The following is a 15,991-nucleotide window of genomic DNA, read 5'->3' as shown; positions in this document are numbered from 1 at the left end:
TGTCCAAATGCCTCTTAAATGTTATTACTTTTCTCCCACCAGCACCACCTTTGGCAGCTCATTCCAAATACTAACTACACATTGTGTAGTAAATTCACCCCTCAGATCCTCTTTAAACCTCCTCCCTCTCACCTTAAACCTATCCCCCCTAATTTTAGACATCCCTAGCACAGGAAACAGACACTGGCTATCTATCTATGCCTCTCATAATTTTGCATACCTCTTTCATGTCACCTCTCTGCCTCCTTCACTCCATGGAAAACGGTTCCAGCTTATCCAATCTCTCCTTATAATGCAAGCTTCTAATCTTATGAGGTATATTTCAGTTTTTTGATATTGCATAATAATTCAACAATCTATTATGCAATCAAATTTGCAATTTTAGTCCTAATATTGTACATTTCTGATTATTAAATACATTTTGCCCTTCTAATCCTGCATGTTCCTATTGGCAAGATGCAAAGTTATTTTGGGAGATTTTCAAATCAACAACATGTTTTGGCACTGATCACCTCAACCTTATAGAAAATGGCAAAAAATATAAATGGATAAATAACTATTAAAATAAAAATGTAAAATATCTGCTATGTATGACACTTTTTCACATGACTGAACTTACCAATTTTATCTACTTATTGTGAAAATAGTTGAAGTACAGAAAGGAATTATTTTAATTCATTTATGGGAAGCAAGTGTTGCTGACATCAGCGTTTATTATCCCATCTATAATTGACCTTGAAACTGTACTGGTGAGCTGCCAACTTGGTGCTATTGTTATTGGCTGTCAATGTTATTGGTTACAATATTCCTGGATCTAGACCCAACAACGATGAAGGAATGGTGGCTGTTTTCAAGTAAGGGTAGTGGGCAACAAACAGAATGTGAACATGGTGGTGTCCCCATGTGCCTGCTGCCCTCCTCCTTTATAGTGGAGGAGGCTGATGGTTTGGGAACTGGTGTCAGAACGACCTTTAGAGGATGTCTGGAGTGCAATTTGTGGACAGTACATACTGTAGCCACAGTGCAGCAGTGGCTGAGGGAGTGAACATTTATGTTAGTGGCTGGAGTGCCAATCGAGTTGCCTGCTTTGTCCTGGATGGTATCACGCTTCATGAGTGTTGATGGAGAAATGGCAAGTATTTAATAGCACTCTTGATTTTTATCATGCAAGATGGTGGAATGGCTTTGGTGAGTCAGGAACTGAGTTGCTCACTATGGGATATCCAATCTTAGGCCTTATCATGTAGTTCCATTATTCGTGTCTCTAGTGCAGTATAGTTTCTGATTAATCATGATCCCTGGAATATTGATGGTGGCTGATTCAAAAATGGTAGAGGTATTGACTGTCAAGAGTCAGTGGATAATTTCTCCCAATAATTTTGACTGCTGATACCATAATGTTAATGTCATGCATTACACCACCTTACCCCATTGTTTCTCAGCTTTGATCCAGCTTCTTATTGCTGCCAAGCTATGCCAGCTCCCATACCACAGTACTTAACAAATCCTGGCTTTTAACACCATAATAACTCCTCTGTCTCTGTAAATGCATCAATTTAAAGAATGCAGACTTGGAATAGAACCATGAAATTGAACTAAACGTGTTACGATCACTGCCATGGATTTCTACTTTGCATAAAAACATGGGGATGATCACCTGTTTTCTCTGCAAACAACTGGACAATGTAGCCTGTGGCTTTAGGTAGCTTCTTTTAAGCATCACATTCCACCATCTCTCTGAAAGAAAGGATGGAAGAGAAGAGAATTAGACATGGAGGAGATATAATGAGAAAAACGATATGAAATGGAACCAATTTTGGCAAATACCTGGAGATTTAAGTCACCTTTTCCAGACATTTCATATTATGTTTCAAGTATCGCAGGCACTTTAAGACTTAAGATATGAACCAGCATTTGTGGTCAGTGGTAAAATGATGGTGCTTCCCACTCATTGGCAAAATTAGCTTTCTCTGTGGAGTGATGTTCCTTTTTTCTGACACCTGCAGCTCTTAGTCATCAGTTCATTTAGATCCTGATAGCCAGCAGCTGTGATTTCATCAACTGATTGAACATTAAATCCTATTAATGAATTCTCACTGACAGAAAACCAGAAAGCATTCTTTAATTTTTAAAATATCGAGTTAAATATTGTAGAGCACACATTTGATTAAAGTTGTTGCTGAAATACCATGAGTAAGCATTTACAAACTATATATATTAAAATCACATTTTGAAATATTCATGCAGGAATTACAATATGTGTATGAAGTTAGTGTCTTTATTCATTATGGCTTTGTTTGCTATTTAAAAACATTTGAAGCTCATACATCTAAGCTATTTTACAGTGGCAGTCATTTGTAATGAGCATAAATTCACATCATTTCAAATAACTCTGGGTCAATTGTGCTGGAGAAGGCAGCCAACAAAGCAGCCTATGAACTTTTGCTGAATAACTGACAGAAGCTTGGAATTTCTATATTAAGTTGTATGTGTGTGAAAATCTTGAAGTTGCTGTCAGTTGCCCAGAGTAATGACAATGAACTCTACTAGTTTCACAGTCATTACTACTGCAAAATCTCAGCCATTAAGTTCTGAATTTGCAAAGAGTGATTTCAGTTTTCCTACAACCCTGATTCTCACCATTAACTGAGTGATATTGGGACGAAAATTGCAACTGATAAAATATTGTCGACTTGTGCCAAATGCTCGTCATTGTGTGGGCCTTGATTTTGGCAGATTAGGCTCCCACCTGAAACTTAACACTTGTGTTTCATTATTTAGATCCTCTTATGCACTGTTGAGACCCAATATCTTCAGTGAGATATTCTGCTTGGAAGTCAGCTTGTTGCAGTGCCCTTTGCTCTGTGACTAAAAAGCATCATAAGTGGCATTGAAATATAGCCGGAAGCAAGTCTTTCAGATATTGCCTTTAATTATTTTTGCAGCATTTAAATCTTAGATGTGCTCCTCTTTGCTACTGCTTTGCTTTTGGTTATTTTTTTCTCTCTGTCACTGCAGTCTAATTGTCCCAATTTCCCCCCACTCTTGAACATTGCTTTAGCTATCTCTTTTTCCAGGTGCTGCTACAGGCTCACTAGAATCACTGCACTCCCATATTTCCTGGTGCCTCAAACAGTGAACTGTCTGTAAACAGCAGGATTAGCACTGGCAGCTCACTTTCTGCATTTAAATAGGGGCTGATCAGACAAATCAATTGGGCCACCTGCCCAACTAGGGTTGGTGAAGCATACACACCACCTGACTACCCTGTATGTGCCAAAAAAATCTTCAACCCCACCCAGTGATTAATGAACAGCAGTGAGACCTTTTTATAATTTTAGTTTCATTTTAACAAAAAAAAACTTGATTATGCCTTGCATCATGATTAGAAAAGAGTGCATTATTTAATATCATCATAAAATTATGAATGGCATTTTAATTAAACTACAATTTAACATCAAATGATAATTAAATTTTAATTCACTGAAGCTCTCTGAACTTTATCAATTACATAGTGCTCTTAAAACAGCTTTATCTTGGCACCTGACTAGTCAACATAGCATCAAGTAATGGATTTCTATTTACTTAAATAATTTGTTTTATGAGTAGTTGCATGAGAAATCCTATAATGTGTATCTTTGAAGATATTGTATATATTGAACTGAGTAATTATGATCCTGTGTAATAACAGGGTTGTTATGCTGTGTAACATATAATGCATTATTAACCCTATAATTAATAATGTCATTGATGTGGAAGTAGGCAGAATAATACAGAAAATAGCTCAGTGTTATCCACTGGAGAATTTTGAAATGAGGTAACATTTAGAGGATCTTTTTTGCAGTTCATTAGGACTAACGTGGAGATTCTGACAGTTGGCAGTAGGAAGGGGCAACCTAAGGTTTTGAAGCATTGAATTCTTGGAGTTTAATGATAAGAGGAGCAGGATTTTCAGTTTTGGTATTGTGGGAATATTGAATTTAGGAGGAATAAATTTGCTGCCATATGATCTTGGATTTCTAAGTGATTTGACCATGGGAAAGAGGAGCTCCAGAGATCTAGTAAAATTAAATTTGGAGTACCAGATTTTGGTCAAAGGTGAATCTTCAAGTTGTCAAATGCTCAATGAATAAAAATTGTAAAATATGCAAGAAAAATTTAGTTAAGCAGAGTAGACAAAATACCAGGGTGGGGGAAGAAGGAAATTGAAGGGTCGTTGATAGTAATGATTTAAAATTCTATTGCACTAGGATGTGTGTTGGAATTCTGAAAGCAGGGAGTGCAGCACCATTTTTTTTGTATATATTTTTAAAAAAAGGAAAGAAAACTAATCTGGGAAATCGAGTGCTGGTTATGTTGATGCCTGCAATTGGGGAAACTTTTAGTTAAGAATGAAATTGTCATATATCCAGCTAAATGAGGAGATAGCAAATATAACAATTGGGAGAGTATCAGTGTATATGGGTTTTGAGCAAGCTATAGACAAGATCTAGATATTATTAAATCAGATGGAACTGGAGGGATGTTTAAAAACTGGATTAAAATCTACATAGAAGGGGAAAGGTAGAGTACACATTATTAGCAGATTTAGTAGCAGAAAGAGGATTGCAGGGTTCAGTTCAGGGGCACCTTTGGTTCACTGTGTATCAATAGCAATGGATAGTGCAGAAGAAGTGGTAAAATTTTATATGGTATAATACCTCAATAGGGGTTAAGATACAATAGAAGATCAAAAGAAACTATTAGGGCATATGAAATGAGTAGGAGGAAAATAACTTTAAAAATGTTTTAAATTTTGTATTTAGTGTGAGGTGATGATGCATTCTTTAAAGAAAATGCAGCTTTTATGTGAATGAAAGTAGTCCTGGACTGTGGCAATGTTGACTGTTCACCATCTTGAAGAATGAACATTCTCCTGTGGAATAAATAGTTAGATCCTATCTAGTGCATTGTTATGATTTTGAAAGGCAAGATATAGGTCTTTTCCATTTGTGTATGTATGATGTTATCTGATCAGTCTGAGGAAGTTGCTTCAGTCTGCTACTCAATAATCTATATATGAAGTCAGACTCCTGCTGAGCATTTATATTTACCAAAAACTCTTGGATGAGAACCTGAACTAACTGGTCAGCTGGTCACCTGTTATTGATCATAGACCTGAGAGTTTCAGAGCAATTGTCCTGTTCAGTTTCCTGCAATCCTCTGAAAGGAGATTTTAATAATGTAGTTGACAGAATTCTTTAGGTTGGATAAAACAACTTATGGAAGGCATTACTTGGAGACTGACCACATGAGTGCATACTTGTATACCCAGGGTTATTGCCCACTTTGTTGGAGTTAGAGAGATGTGAACAGGTGCAGAAATCATGCACCCGTAACTCCTGCAATTTAATGGCATGGATTTTGGTGGGAAATTCCATCAGTTCTCCAAGTTAGTGCCAGTATAATTGAGTTTTCTCGCATGCATGCTTGAATCTTGAAGGCCTGAACTTGCTGCGAGTTGTTTGGTGCTTTTTCAACTATCCTCGCAGAGCATGAATTTGCAGAAATTTCTCAATAATTAGTACAGGGAATCTGCTCATAAAGTCTCCACAGAAGATGCATGTTTTAATGTTATTTTTAATTTTTGTAGTCTTCTTAATAATTTCTGTTTTTCATAGTGGGTTAAGATGAGGACCTGGACTTAAGCAGCTGTCATTTCATTACATTTTGTGGGCAGATCTTGTGGCCCATCTCCCCAAGCCATTTATTGCATGGAAAGCCCCTGACACTATTATTTTTGTACATCAATGAGAAGTACAGGTAAATTATCGCTCACTGCATGTTCTGAACCAAACATGTAGTATCTCAAGGGCATAAACTCGTCTTACTCATTTCTCTCAATTAGTGATTATTCTCCTTTGAGGTGGAGATTTGTTTGTGGATCAAGGATGGTGACACATTTTATCCTTTGTGGTAGACTCAGTAAAGGTTTACAAGCAGAGCTAAGTGGTTGCCATTAATATCAAATATACTCAATAGAGCCCAAGTAAAACTGAAGCATCATGGGCTCAAATATCTTCACTTACTACCCCTTGGTCATAAGATCGGAAGTGAACTGTTTGCTGAGTCAATGAGGCAGTGCATGTCACATGCAGTAAGACTGGATAATATCCAGGCTTGGCCTGACAAGCAACAAAGCAATGGTGCCATCCAATTGTCAGACCATGATCATCTCCAGGAGGAGAGCCTAACTACCTCCTTATGACGTTCATTTACATTGCCATTGACAAATCTAGCAGTCATTGAGCAGAAACTCCACTCGCCGTACATGTCCTGGATTTCTCTGCTGAGTGGTTCATCTGACTGCCCAAAGTAGGTCAGAAGTGTAATGGTTTGCCTTCCATTTGCCTGGGTGTGTGCACCTGTAGTAACACTCAAAGATCAACCTGCTGCAGAATAAAAACAGATCACTTAATCAGCACTGCATTCATCACATAAGAACAGTGTTAATAAATGCATGCAGGAGGAGGTTGTAAAACCCTTTGAGCCTGTTCTGCCATTTAATAATATCATGGCCAAAAGTATTTCTTCTTAATCTCCTTATCCTTGGATTATGTCAGTGTACAAAAATGTATTGATCCCATACCTGAATGTACTTAACAACTAAGCATGTACAGCAATGAAATAGGGAATTCCAAAAACTTGTATCCCTCTGTCCTCATCTCAATTGTAAATGGTTACCCCCTTATCCTGAAAATGTACCTCTTTCTAGATTCTTCAGCTTGAGAGAATCTTCTGAGACTCAACAAAATCATCTGAATAGACCAGCCTGTAACTCCATCTCTATTCATTAAATCAACACCTTCATCCTATCATTCAACCTGCTAAATCTCTGCAGCACTAACTTTCAAGGCCATTATACACTTCCTTTAGTGCAGAAACCAAACTGTGCTCAGTACTGTCAGTGTGGACTCATCCAAGCCCTATAGAACTGCAGCAAGTCTTCCTAACTTAAATACTCCAACACCTTAGCAATAAAAGTTTTTAAATTTGCTTTCCAAATTGCTTACTGTAGCTACCTATATGCTTTCATTAGTTGATGAACCCACAAATTCCAATGAGTACCACGTTTACTAGTTTCTTAGTAATTAAATTTTTTTTCTCTCCCCTTCCAATGAAATCGAATATCCTCAGATTTTCTCACATTATAGTCCCATCTGTCACCCTCTTGGCTATTTACTTAAACTATCTTTTCCTTTGCAGGCTCATTGTGTCATCCTCACTGCTCACTTTCTCAACCAGTTTTGTATTGTATGTTCTTTCCTTTACATCTACGTCATTAATACAAATAGTGAGTATTTCTTGATGCTCCAAAGATCAGACAGACGAAGAACCTGCAAAGGCTAAAAGGGTGGCAAGAAGTTGGTGGATGGACTATAATGTGATAAAATGTGAGGTTATCCACTTTGGAAAGAAGAATAAAAAAAAGTAAATATTATTTAAATAGAGTGAGACTTATAAAATCTTACGAATCAAAAGGATCTGTGGATCCTACTTCCTGGAACACAAGGATTGGCTTGCAAATAATTAGGAAGACTAATGCAATGTTGGCCTTTATTGCAAGTATTTCAGAGTATAAAAATAGGACAGTTTTGATGCAGCTTCACAGGGTACTGGTGAGACAGTTGTGGTTGCCATTTTTAAGGAGGGATCTCCTTGTGTAGAAGGCATTGCAGATGAGGTTCGCTCAGCTGTTTTCCGGAATGAAGGGGTCAACATATGAAGAAATGTTGAGCAGGTTAAGCCTTTACTCATGAAGTATAGAAGAATGAGAAGTGATCTTATGAAAATATAAAAGATTCTGAGTGTGATTGACAGGGTGGATACTGAGTAGATTCTTTTCCCCTATTATTGTTATCTGGAACAAGGGGGCATAGTTTCAAAGTAAAAGGTTGCCTGTTTAAAATGAAGATGAAGAGGAACTTCTTTGAAGATGGTAAAACTTTGGAAAATCTCAAATCCAGAGAGCTGTGGAAGAGGAGTCATTAAGTACGTTTAAAGTGGGGTGGAGGGTATGAGGAGAAAGGAGGAAAGTGGTGTTGAGATTAAGATTGGACCACCTGTGATCCTTTTGAATGGCAAAACAGGCTGAGCGTTCCAGTTGGCCTGCTCCTATGTCTTGTGTTCTTGCATCTTTAGGTCCCATACTGATCGACATGACACCCCATCAGCAGTAGTCTGAAAGGCTCCCATTTATTCTCTTTTTTCTTTCTATCTAACCAATCATTTATTCAAGCTTTTTTGGTACCTCCTACCCTGTTGTCCCTTATTTAACCATATGAAGCAAATTTTTGTGAGCTACCTTACTCGATGCTTTCCAATGTATATACTACATCCACTGGTTTCCCATATCTGCCCTACTAGTCACATTCTTCAAACTCTCTTGGAACTCTCTTTACTCAAGAAGCATTGCAACAACTTGCCATGGCTTCTTTGACAGCAACTCCCAAATGTGCACTTCCACCACCTTGTAACTAAGTTTGCAATGAGGACCAAAAACGTTCACTTTCTGCCAGCTTTTGGATACTTTTAACCAGTACCCAATAATAAATGAGAGGCAACTTTTGTCCAAGTGCTGGAATCCAAAAGCAAAGTACTGGTAATGCTGGATATGTGAAATAAAATGGAAAATGCTAGAAATATTCAGCAGGCCAGGTGGTATCTATGAAGAGAGAAAGGTTTCAATGACTTTATAGTGGACTTGGGTTTCTAAGCTGTTTCTACAACTTTATTGGGAAAGCAACAGCCACTGCTCAGTCTTGTATTTGCCTTTGAGTTCAACCTTTAAGCATTTAATTTACCCATTTTTGGGTCAGAGAAGTATTACTTTTTATATGTGGATGTTCTAGTGCCGATCTGCCATTTTGCCATTGCAGTTATTCTAATTACATTTTTTAGCAAATTGTGTTTGGAGGAGAAGATCAGGGAGTTTAACATTCTAATTTAGGACATTAATGCTAAATGATCATAGAAGTGAATAATAAAAAAAATCAACACAGCAACTGATAGAACTTTAAACAAATTCATGAATTTTATTGTTGGAGAAAAACGTGTTGTCCATAGGATTCCTTAATACTCTAGGCCCAAGGTTTGTTGCCTGCTGTATAAACAGTACAGTATATTAATTCTTTTGCATCATGTTTATCACCAATGCTGTTGTAAGAGATTTAGCAAAAACAAATTACACTATTTCCTCTATTGCTTAGAAGCCCTGTGGAGCTGTGAAACACACACACTCTATCACATTACTTGTTACTAATGCCTTTTTCTATTATCTCATTGGATTGTTCTTTTACTAGTTATCTGAGTATCTATTTTCAGTAGATGGCACCCTGCTTTGTACAGTGCAGAACTGTACAGAAGCAAATGAAGCAGCTGGTACATAATCACATGGATTTTCATAATATATAATTTAAAATATATAAAATAAAAATTACTGCTGAGTTGAATTGAATTGAGCTATATGCTCATGGATTAATGATTTGCAAGACATAAAAGAGTTGTATCAATGTGTCTGAAATCAATGACAATGAAAAAGGAATCATTGCAGTTTTCCATAGTTTATCAATTTAGAGAACTTTATTTCAAGGCAATTAATAAGCCTATATAAAGAAGACCAAATTTACTATCATCAACTACAGCTTTACAATCCTTGTCTTCAATTTGGAATTAAATCATATATTTTCTCTGTTCTTAAGGTTCCTTCCATCCATTTCAGGGATAAGATATGTGTTTTTGTATTATTTTTCTACCAAGTTTATGCAATACATAGGAAAGTTATTATAAAATTAATTTATCAAAATAATGGAGTTTGGGCTGCTTGGGTCTACTTGATAGTCAAAACTTATTAACTGGAATCATCGAAAATGATAATAAATTTAACTAAATAAGTATATTTATGTACAAGCGTTGTACCATTCGAATGACTTGAATGTGTTCAAATTGTTTCCCTGTTAATTCACTTGCCCTATTTGAGCTTTCCCTATTTTACAATGAAATTGAAACATCATTTTGCCAATTTTCTTCTCTGCTTTCCTGGAGACATTTGAATCCTTGCTGGGACACAGTTACACATGTCCCAGGTGGCCTCTGGTGCATCACCAAGTGGCTATTATATATGTGTTAAGTTTTACAGTGTGTGTCAGGACGCTGTTCAGCTACCGGGGCTGTTGCAGCTGAGCCCAATTAAGTCCCTGCCTTGCATCCACACATGTGCATTTCCAGCAGGAGTCACTGGATTACAGGAGTCTTGGCCAATTTTGCCCTCCTTAGACAAGTTCATTGAATCATTAGTAGGACGGTTCTTGATTTAACTATAGATCTAGTTTCTGTATTGTTTTTGTTGGGAAGTTGACAAGTGGTCACCATGGAGAATATTTGTTCTTGTACTTGCTGCAGGTTGTCTTTAATCAGTTTGTGTCTATGAAGATTCCTTTCAGTGACTTATAACGGTGAGATGAATAGGAGACGGATACTGTCCACTTGATATACAGTGCTGGAGGTCCATTTTGGAACAGTTTGTTCCTCATGTTCAGCTTTTCTAAGTTGGTAAAAATTATATCCTGGTCTATTCTACCAGCAAAATTTAAAACACAGGCATAACCCCACATATTTATCCACCTCTGGTACAAAACTAAAGTGCAGGCTTTTTGTTCAGTAGCACAACCAGCTTTGTATTCTTTGTGTGCAGAAATAATGGTGTAGTACCAATGTTAAAATAAGGTAGAAAGACTGCTTAAATCAGTTAACATTTATTAGTTTACAATGCAAGATCCCCTTATAAATTGCACCCTCCTGGGACTTGCTACGATCTGCGTTTTATATTCTGTAATTTACAGTATTTAGCAAATACATATGTTTCAGTAGCTCTAGATAAATGTTCTGTCTACACCTAAGCAGACTTAATGTGCAATTTGCACCAACTGCTAGTTACATACATCAAGCAAAATGTTTATTAACAACAGGAAGTGGTGCTATTACACTTAAAATTAGGATATTAATATGCATTGAAGCTGACCCAGCTATGCAGTTAGAATTAATGTACTTGGCTGCATCGAAAATTTAAAGTATATTTCAGATCAGGACACTGTATCTATCACATGGTTAATAAACATCACTTTTCTGCCCCAAAACATCAATGGCATGAGATGGCAAGTGAAACATGCTGCGTACCAAATTGTTAGCAACCCTTTAGTTCTATAGCTTCCAATATTATTCAAATCATGGTGTTACATGAAAATTCAAGTCTGAGTGAGGTTTAAAAGACTAACTATAGACATCTCTGGACTTGGGGGAGGGGGGGTGGTATTGAGTCACCATTGAGTAATAGTGTGCATTGCTCTTATTGATCCTATTATTGAGTATTTTTTCCAATGTAACAAAGTAATCTTTGGCACATGTGCATTTATTGTTGTTGAGTCATTGTTGTAGAAAAATCTATTTTGTAAAATGGGCATTTTGAGCTGATCTCTTTATACAGCATTGAAGTAGATAAAGGGTTGATCAGAATGTATTTTTCTAGACTGCCATAAGGGCTGATTATTCCACTAAAGCTGTTGCATTATAATCTGACTTTTATAGACATATGGTGTGTTTTTCATTTACACAGCATGCTCAGTAATGAAAAATGTTTCCTCTCTCCTGCAGCCTGTGTGGAGTCCTTACCACAATAAAGAGGGTGAATTGCTACATCAAGCATCCAATGACTCTGACCTGGACCTAAACTCCAAAATCTGTGAATTCTGTCAGGCAGTCTTCCCAGCAGGCACCACATCTAGGGAAGACTTCCTCAGGCATCTTAATTCACACTTTATGCATCCCGCTAAAAATGGATTGTAATGCTTATACATTTCTACAATTGAGATGAAGAAACCAGTCCTGTGAACTTAACAAGTTTACACGATGTACAAAATAGCTGTTGTTAACGTGGAATTATAAATTCCAAAAGGACATCTTTATAAAGTTAGTACAGTAACATACTTTGGAATTTTTGTCCTTGAAGGAACTTTTTTACTTTGGAACAATGTATGATTATTTATAAAGAAACACTTTGACAAGTTCATTTGAAACTAATTGTCCTTTTGGGCCATTTATATCTTCATAAGTGTCATGAAATTGTAATTCATCTAAATCAGCATTTTAAAAAATCACTATATTACAAAGTGAGGAAAAAAAAGCTGTTGGCATAAATAAACTGAATTATTAATTTTGTAATCTTTATCCTTTTTTTATATAAAAAAATGCTATTAGATTGCCTGTTCCTCATTTTATTTTTGTTTTTTTATTGTGACCAGCCCACTAAACTAAGAAAGTACCCAGTCCTATACACAAGCTCTCATTTATCTTTCGTTTCTTCGGTCTCCCTTGACTCATCTTGTTCATCATCTTTATCCCTTGAATGTCTTCCCACCAAAGTGTTGCCAACCAACCCACCATCTTGGACTCCGTATTAATTTATTTTGCTCATAGTTCTTCCTCCTTGGCGACTGATCTGTTTCATTAAAAACTGGTGTTTCCATGGCTCTCCTTAAAAAGCCCCTCTGCTCTTGCACGTTACTGCATTGACTCCAAACTCCCTCTCCTCTCAACTCATTGAATATTTTCTAACCTTCCAAACTCATGCTTATCCCACCAGAACTTAATTGAATCACTTTGTTACAGTATCAGGAAAGCTTTGATCAAAGCAACATAATATGATATTCTGTAAAAGTAATCAGCCCATTCTGATTCATCATGACCTGTGTGCAGTCTCTTTCAAACCATCTCTAGTGCCGTACAGCTGGGTAGAGCCATCTTCAACTGCTTTCATTCTTTCCTATCAGGCTTAGCCATTGACTTACCGGTCCAGTAACTGCACTATTGCTTCTGATATATCCCAAGGAATAATGTTTCTCATTCAGGTGCTGCCCCTTGATAACATCATTCATAAATACAGCTTTGGTTTCTGCATCTAAGTTAATGCTATCCAACTTAACCTCACTAGGCCCTCTCTTTACTCTTGCACTATTGCAAAATTGTCAGACTGTTAATCTGACAAATAGTCCTGATTGAGGAGAAATATTTTCAAACCAAGTATTAGAAAGACAAAACCCATTGTCTTTCATCCCTATCACAAATTTTGTTCCTTAGCCGTTGATTCCTCACTGGCAACTGTTGAAAATTGAACTGCACTATTTATAATATTGGTGTCACCACTTCTGATCCTGATTTAACCTTCAGACTGTAAAGAATTATTGCACAGAGGAGACCATTCAGCCCATTGTTTCTTTGCTGGGTCTGAGTAAAGCAATTCTGTAAGTCCCATTTCCCTCTTTCCCCATACCCCTTCATATTATTTCTCTGATGCCTATCCAATTCCCTTTTAAAGGCACTGATTAATTTTGTTTTCACCACCTTTACAGGCAATGATTACTGGATCCTAACTACTCTGAGTTTTACAGAATATGTGCCTTGCATCTTTCGCCCAGAGTTTTAGATCTTTGCCCCCTAGTTCTTGAACTATCCACCAGTGTCTGGTTTCACTGAGTCTGTCCATTTCCACCAAGATAATTGTCTGACTTCTCCACTGCCTGATCTTGTCTGCTTCTGAAGCATTGAAGCATGCATCCTCTATTACCTAGAGACAGAACTGTTCCAATATATAGTAGGTTTTGCCTCGTCCACAACTTTGTCCCTATTTCTGTTCTCCTTAACCCTGTGCTTGCTGGGATGGATTAGACTGCAGTTATGCAGTGCCTTAATTTCAATATTACCCCTTTCATTCTTAGATTGCTTTAGGCCTTAGTCCATCCCTTCTCTGTAATCTCATCCACACTCAGTGATATTGAATGCCCCTGGAATCTAACCTCTTAACTCACCCCTGCCCCATATAGTCACTGCCCCCTTACTCATTCTCAGCTCTGGAATTCCCTCCCTAACCTACCTCCCATCTACCTGCACCTTCCACCTCTCCCCTTTTCATAGCTCCTTAAAATCAGCCTCCTTATACAAGCTCTAGTCAGCCACTGTAATATCTCTTGTGTAGCTCAGCATTGATATTTTGTTTGATAACGCTTCTGTGAAGTGTTTTAGCTAAGTTCTGTGAGGAGCTTCAGGAAGGCTCGAATAAATGAAACTTGTTGTTCAAGTCTGACTGCATTTCACAGTTTTTCACCTAGTGTCAACATCAAACATTCTCTATTCTTCCACAATATGCCTTAATATGACCTTCAAAATGAAACCATTATTGTTCAATTTGTTTGAAGTTGCACGAAGTTGCCAATTTAATGCCAGTGAAAACAAATTTATGAGCAGTTTTGAATGTATATGCATGCTGAATTTTATATCATTGAGAGTGTTTAAAATAAACCACTAAAAGCATTATTTTTTTTGTTTTGTTCAAGGCTGTTGGCTAAGACAAATGATGTATTGCCCAATATTGTATCTGAAATTCCAAACTGTTCTTCATCTTTATGAAAATATTTGAATTTGTTTCTCGTTCCAACACCAAGTGGCAAAATGGTTGGAATCTAGTCTTTATTTTTAGAGTTTGTAACATGGTAATTCATTTGCTTTTTGGATGAGTCCATCTGACCTAACTTAAATTATCTCATTAGTTAATGTAGTCACTTAAAACACTAAGGCTCTCAGTACAGAGTTGATCAAAGTGGAATTATTTATCACTTCTGTGTCATTAAAGATGAAATGGAATCCAGAGGGATGCAATAGCTGAAACTAGCATTCACTTTTGGGGAGTAGAATTTTGAAGATTTTTTTTCTACAAGTGGGTTTTTAAAATTTTTATCTCAATTATCAAGTGTGCAAACAAAGCATGAACTTAAATATTTAAGTTTATCACAGGAAGTCCATTTTGGGGACATATTAATGATGAAGCACAATAATCAATATAGACAAATCAATCTTTCATCAGTATGTGGTTCTGACAAAGAAACTTATAATTCCTTGTTTCATGAATGATGAGATTCCAAACGGAGGTTGCAGTTCTAGTTTCTCAATGTCTATATTATAATCTATTTCCTGATGTCAAGAGTTTAAAGTAGCTCAGTAGATAGGAGTAAACTTCAAAGATGACATCAGGTTTAATTGAGGCCACCTGGTGATAATAAGGTATGACATTGGCACTTAGTTTTCCTCCTTCTTCTGGTATATCCCGGCTGATAACAAGACATCCAGAATGCTACGGGTTTTCCTGCATAATTGCATTCAGATCTATTTAAGACATGAAAATATTGTAATCTTATATATGTGTTATAAAGTTATTTATTTTGCCTAATTATTACTTCTCATCTGTTTCTGTGGTTCTATATAAATGTATGAATTTAGAGCAAGAATTCAGTCCCTCAAATTTGCACTGCCTTGTATTAAAATCATGACCTACCTGATGGTAACCTCAACCCTGCATTCCAGCCTACCAATGATAACTTGTTTATCAGAGAGATATCTTCCTGTGCCTTAAAAATATTCAATGAATTTACTTGCACTGTCCTTTTGAGGAAGAGAATTCCAAAGACTTTCAAACCTCATACAGAAGAATTTTTGCCTTCTTTCTGCCTTAAGTGGATGCCCCCTTATTTTTAAACAGTAACCCCCAGTTGTAGCTTCTGCAAAAAAAGGAAACAACATCTCCACATCCAATCTGTCAAGCCCCCTCAGGATCCCATGTGTTTCAGTGGAAACCTCTCTGTTCCAAACTTCAGAGGAAACAAGCCTGACCTGTCCAACATGTCCTTGTCCATTCCAGGTATTAGTCTAGTAAAACTTCTCTGAACTGTTCCTTATGAATTAACATCCTTCCAATACATTAGTACCCTTCCTTCCATAAGGAAACAAGTACGGTACACAATACACCAGATGTGATCTCACTGATCCCCTATGTAACTGAAGCATAATCTCTCTACTTTTGTATTCAATCACCTGGCAATAAACAATAATGTTCTGTTAGCTGTCTTGA

The 15,991-nt window shown here is 36.9% G+C and overlaps 1 protein-coding gene across 1 annotated transcript in view; it reads left to right on the top strand.

Annotated features, from left to right (window-relative positions):
• The window catches only part of tank (TRAF family member-associated NFKB activator), a 64,379-nt gene extending 48,605 nt beyond the window's left edge, over window positions 1-15,774 (top strand). The window contains exon 10 of the mRNA XM_052028103.1: window positions 11,689-15,774. Coding sequence (XP_051884063.1) covers window positions 11,689-11,880 — 192 coding nt within the window. The 3' untranslated portion in view covers window positions 11,881-15,774. The remainder of the gene's footprint in view (window positions 1-11,688) is intronic.
• Window positions 15,775-15,991: the final 217 nt, after the last annotated feature.

This window comes from Pristis pectinata, chromosome 1 (genome assembly GCF_009764475.1).
Source record: "Pristis pectinata isolate sPriPec2 chromosome 1, sPriPec2.1.pri, whole genome shotgun sequence".
Taxonomy (NCBI): Eukaryota; Metazoa; Chordata; class Chondrichthyes; order Rhinopristiformes; family Pristidae; genus Pristis; species Pristis pectinata.
The sequence above is the reverse complement of the archived record's forward strand: the minus strand, read 5'-3'. Positions and strand labels throughout refer to the sequence as shown.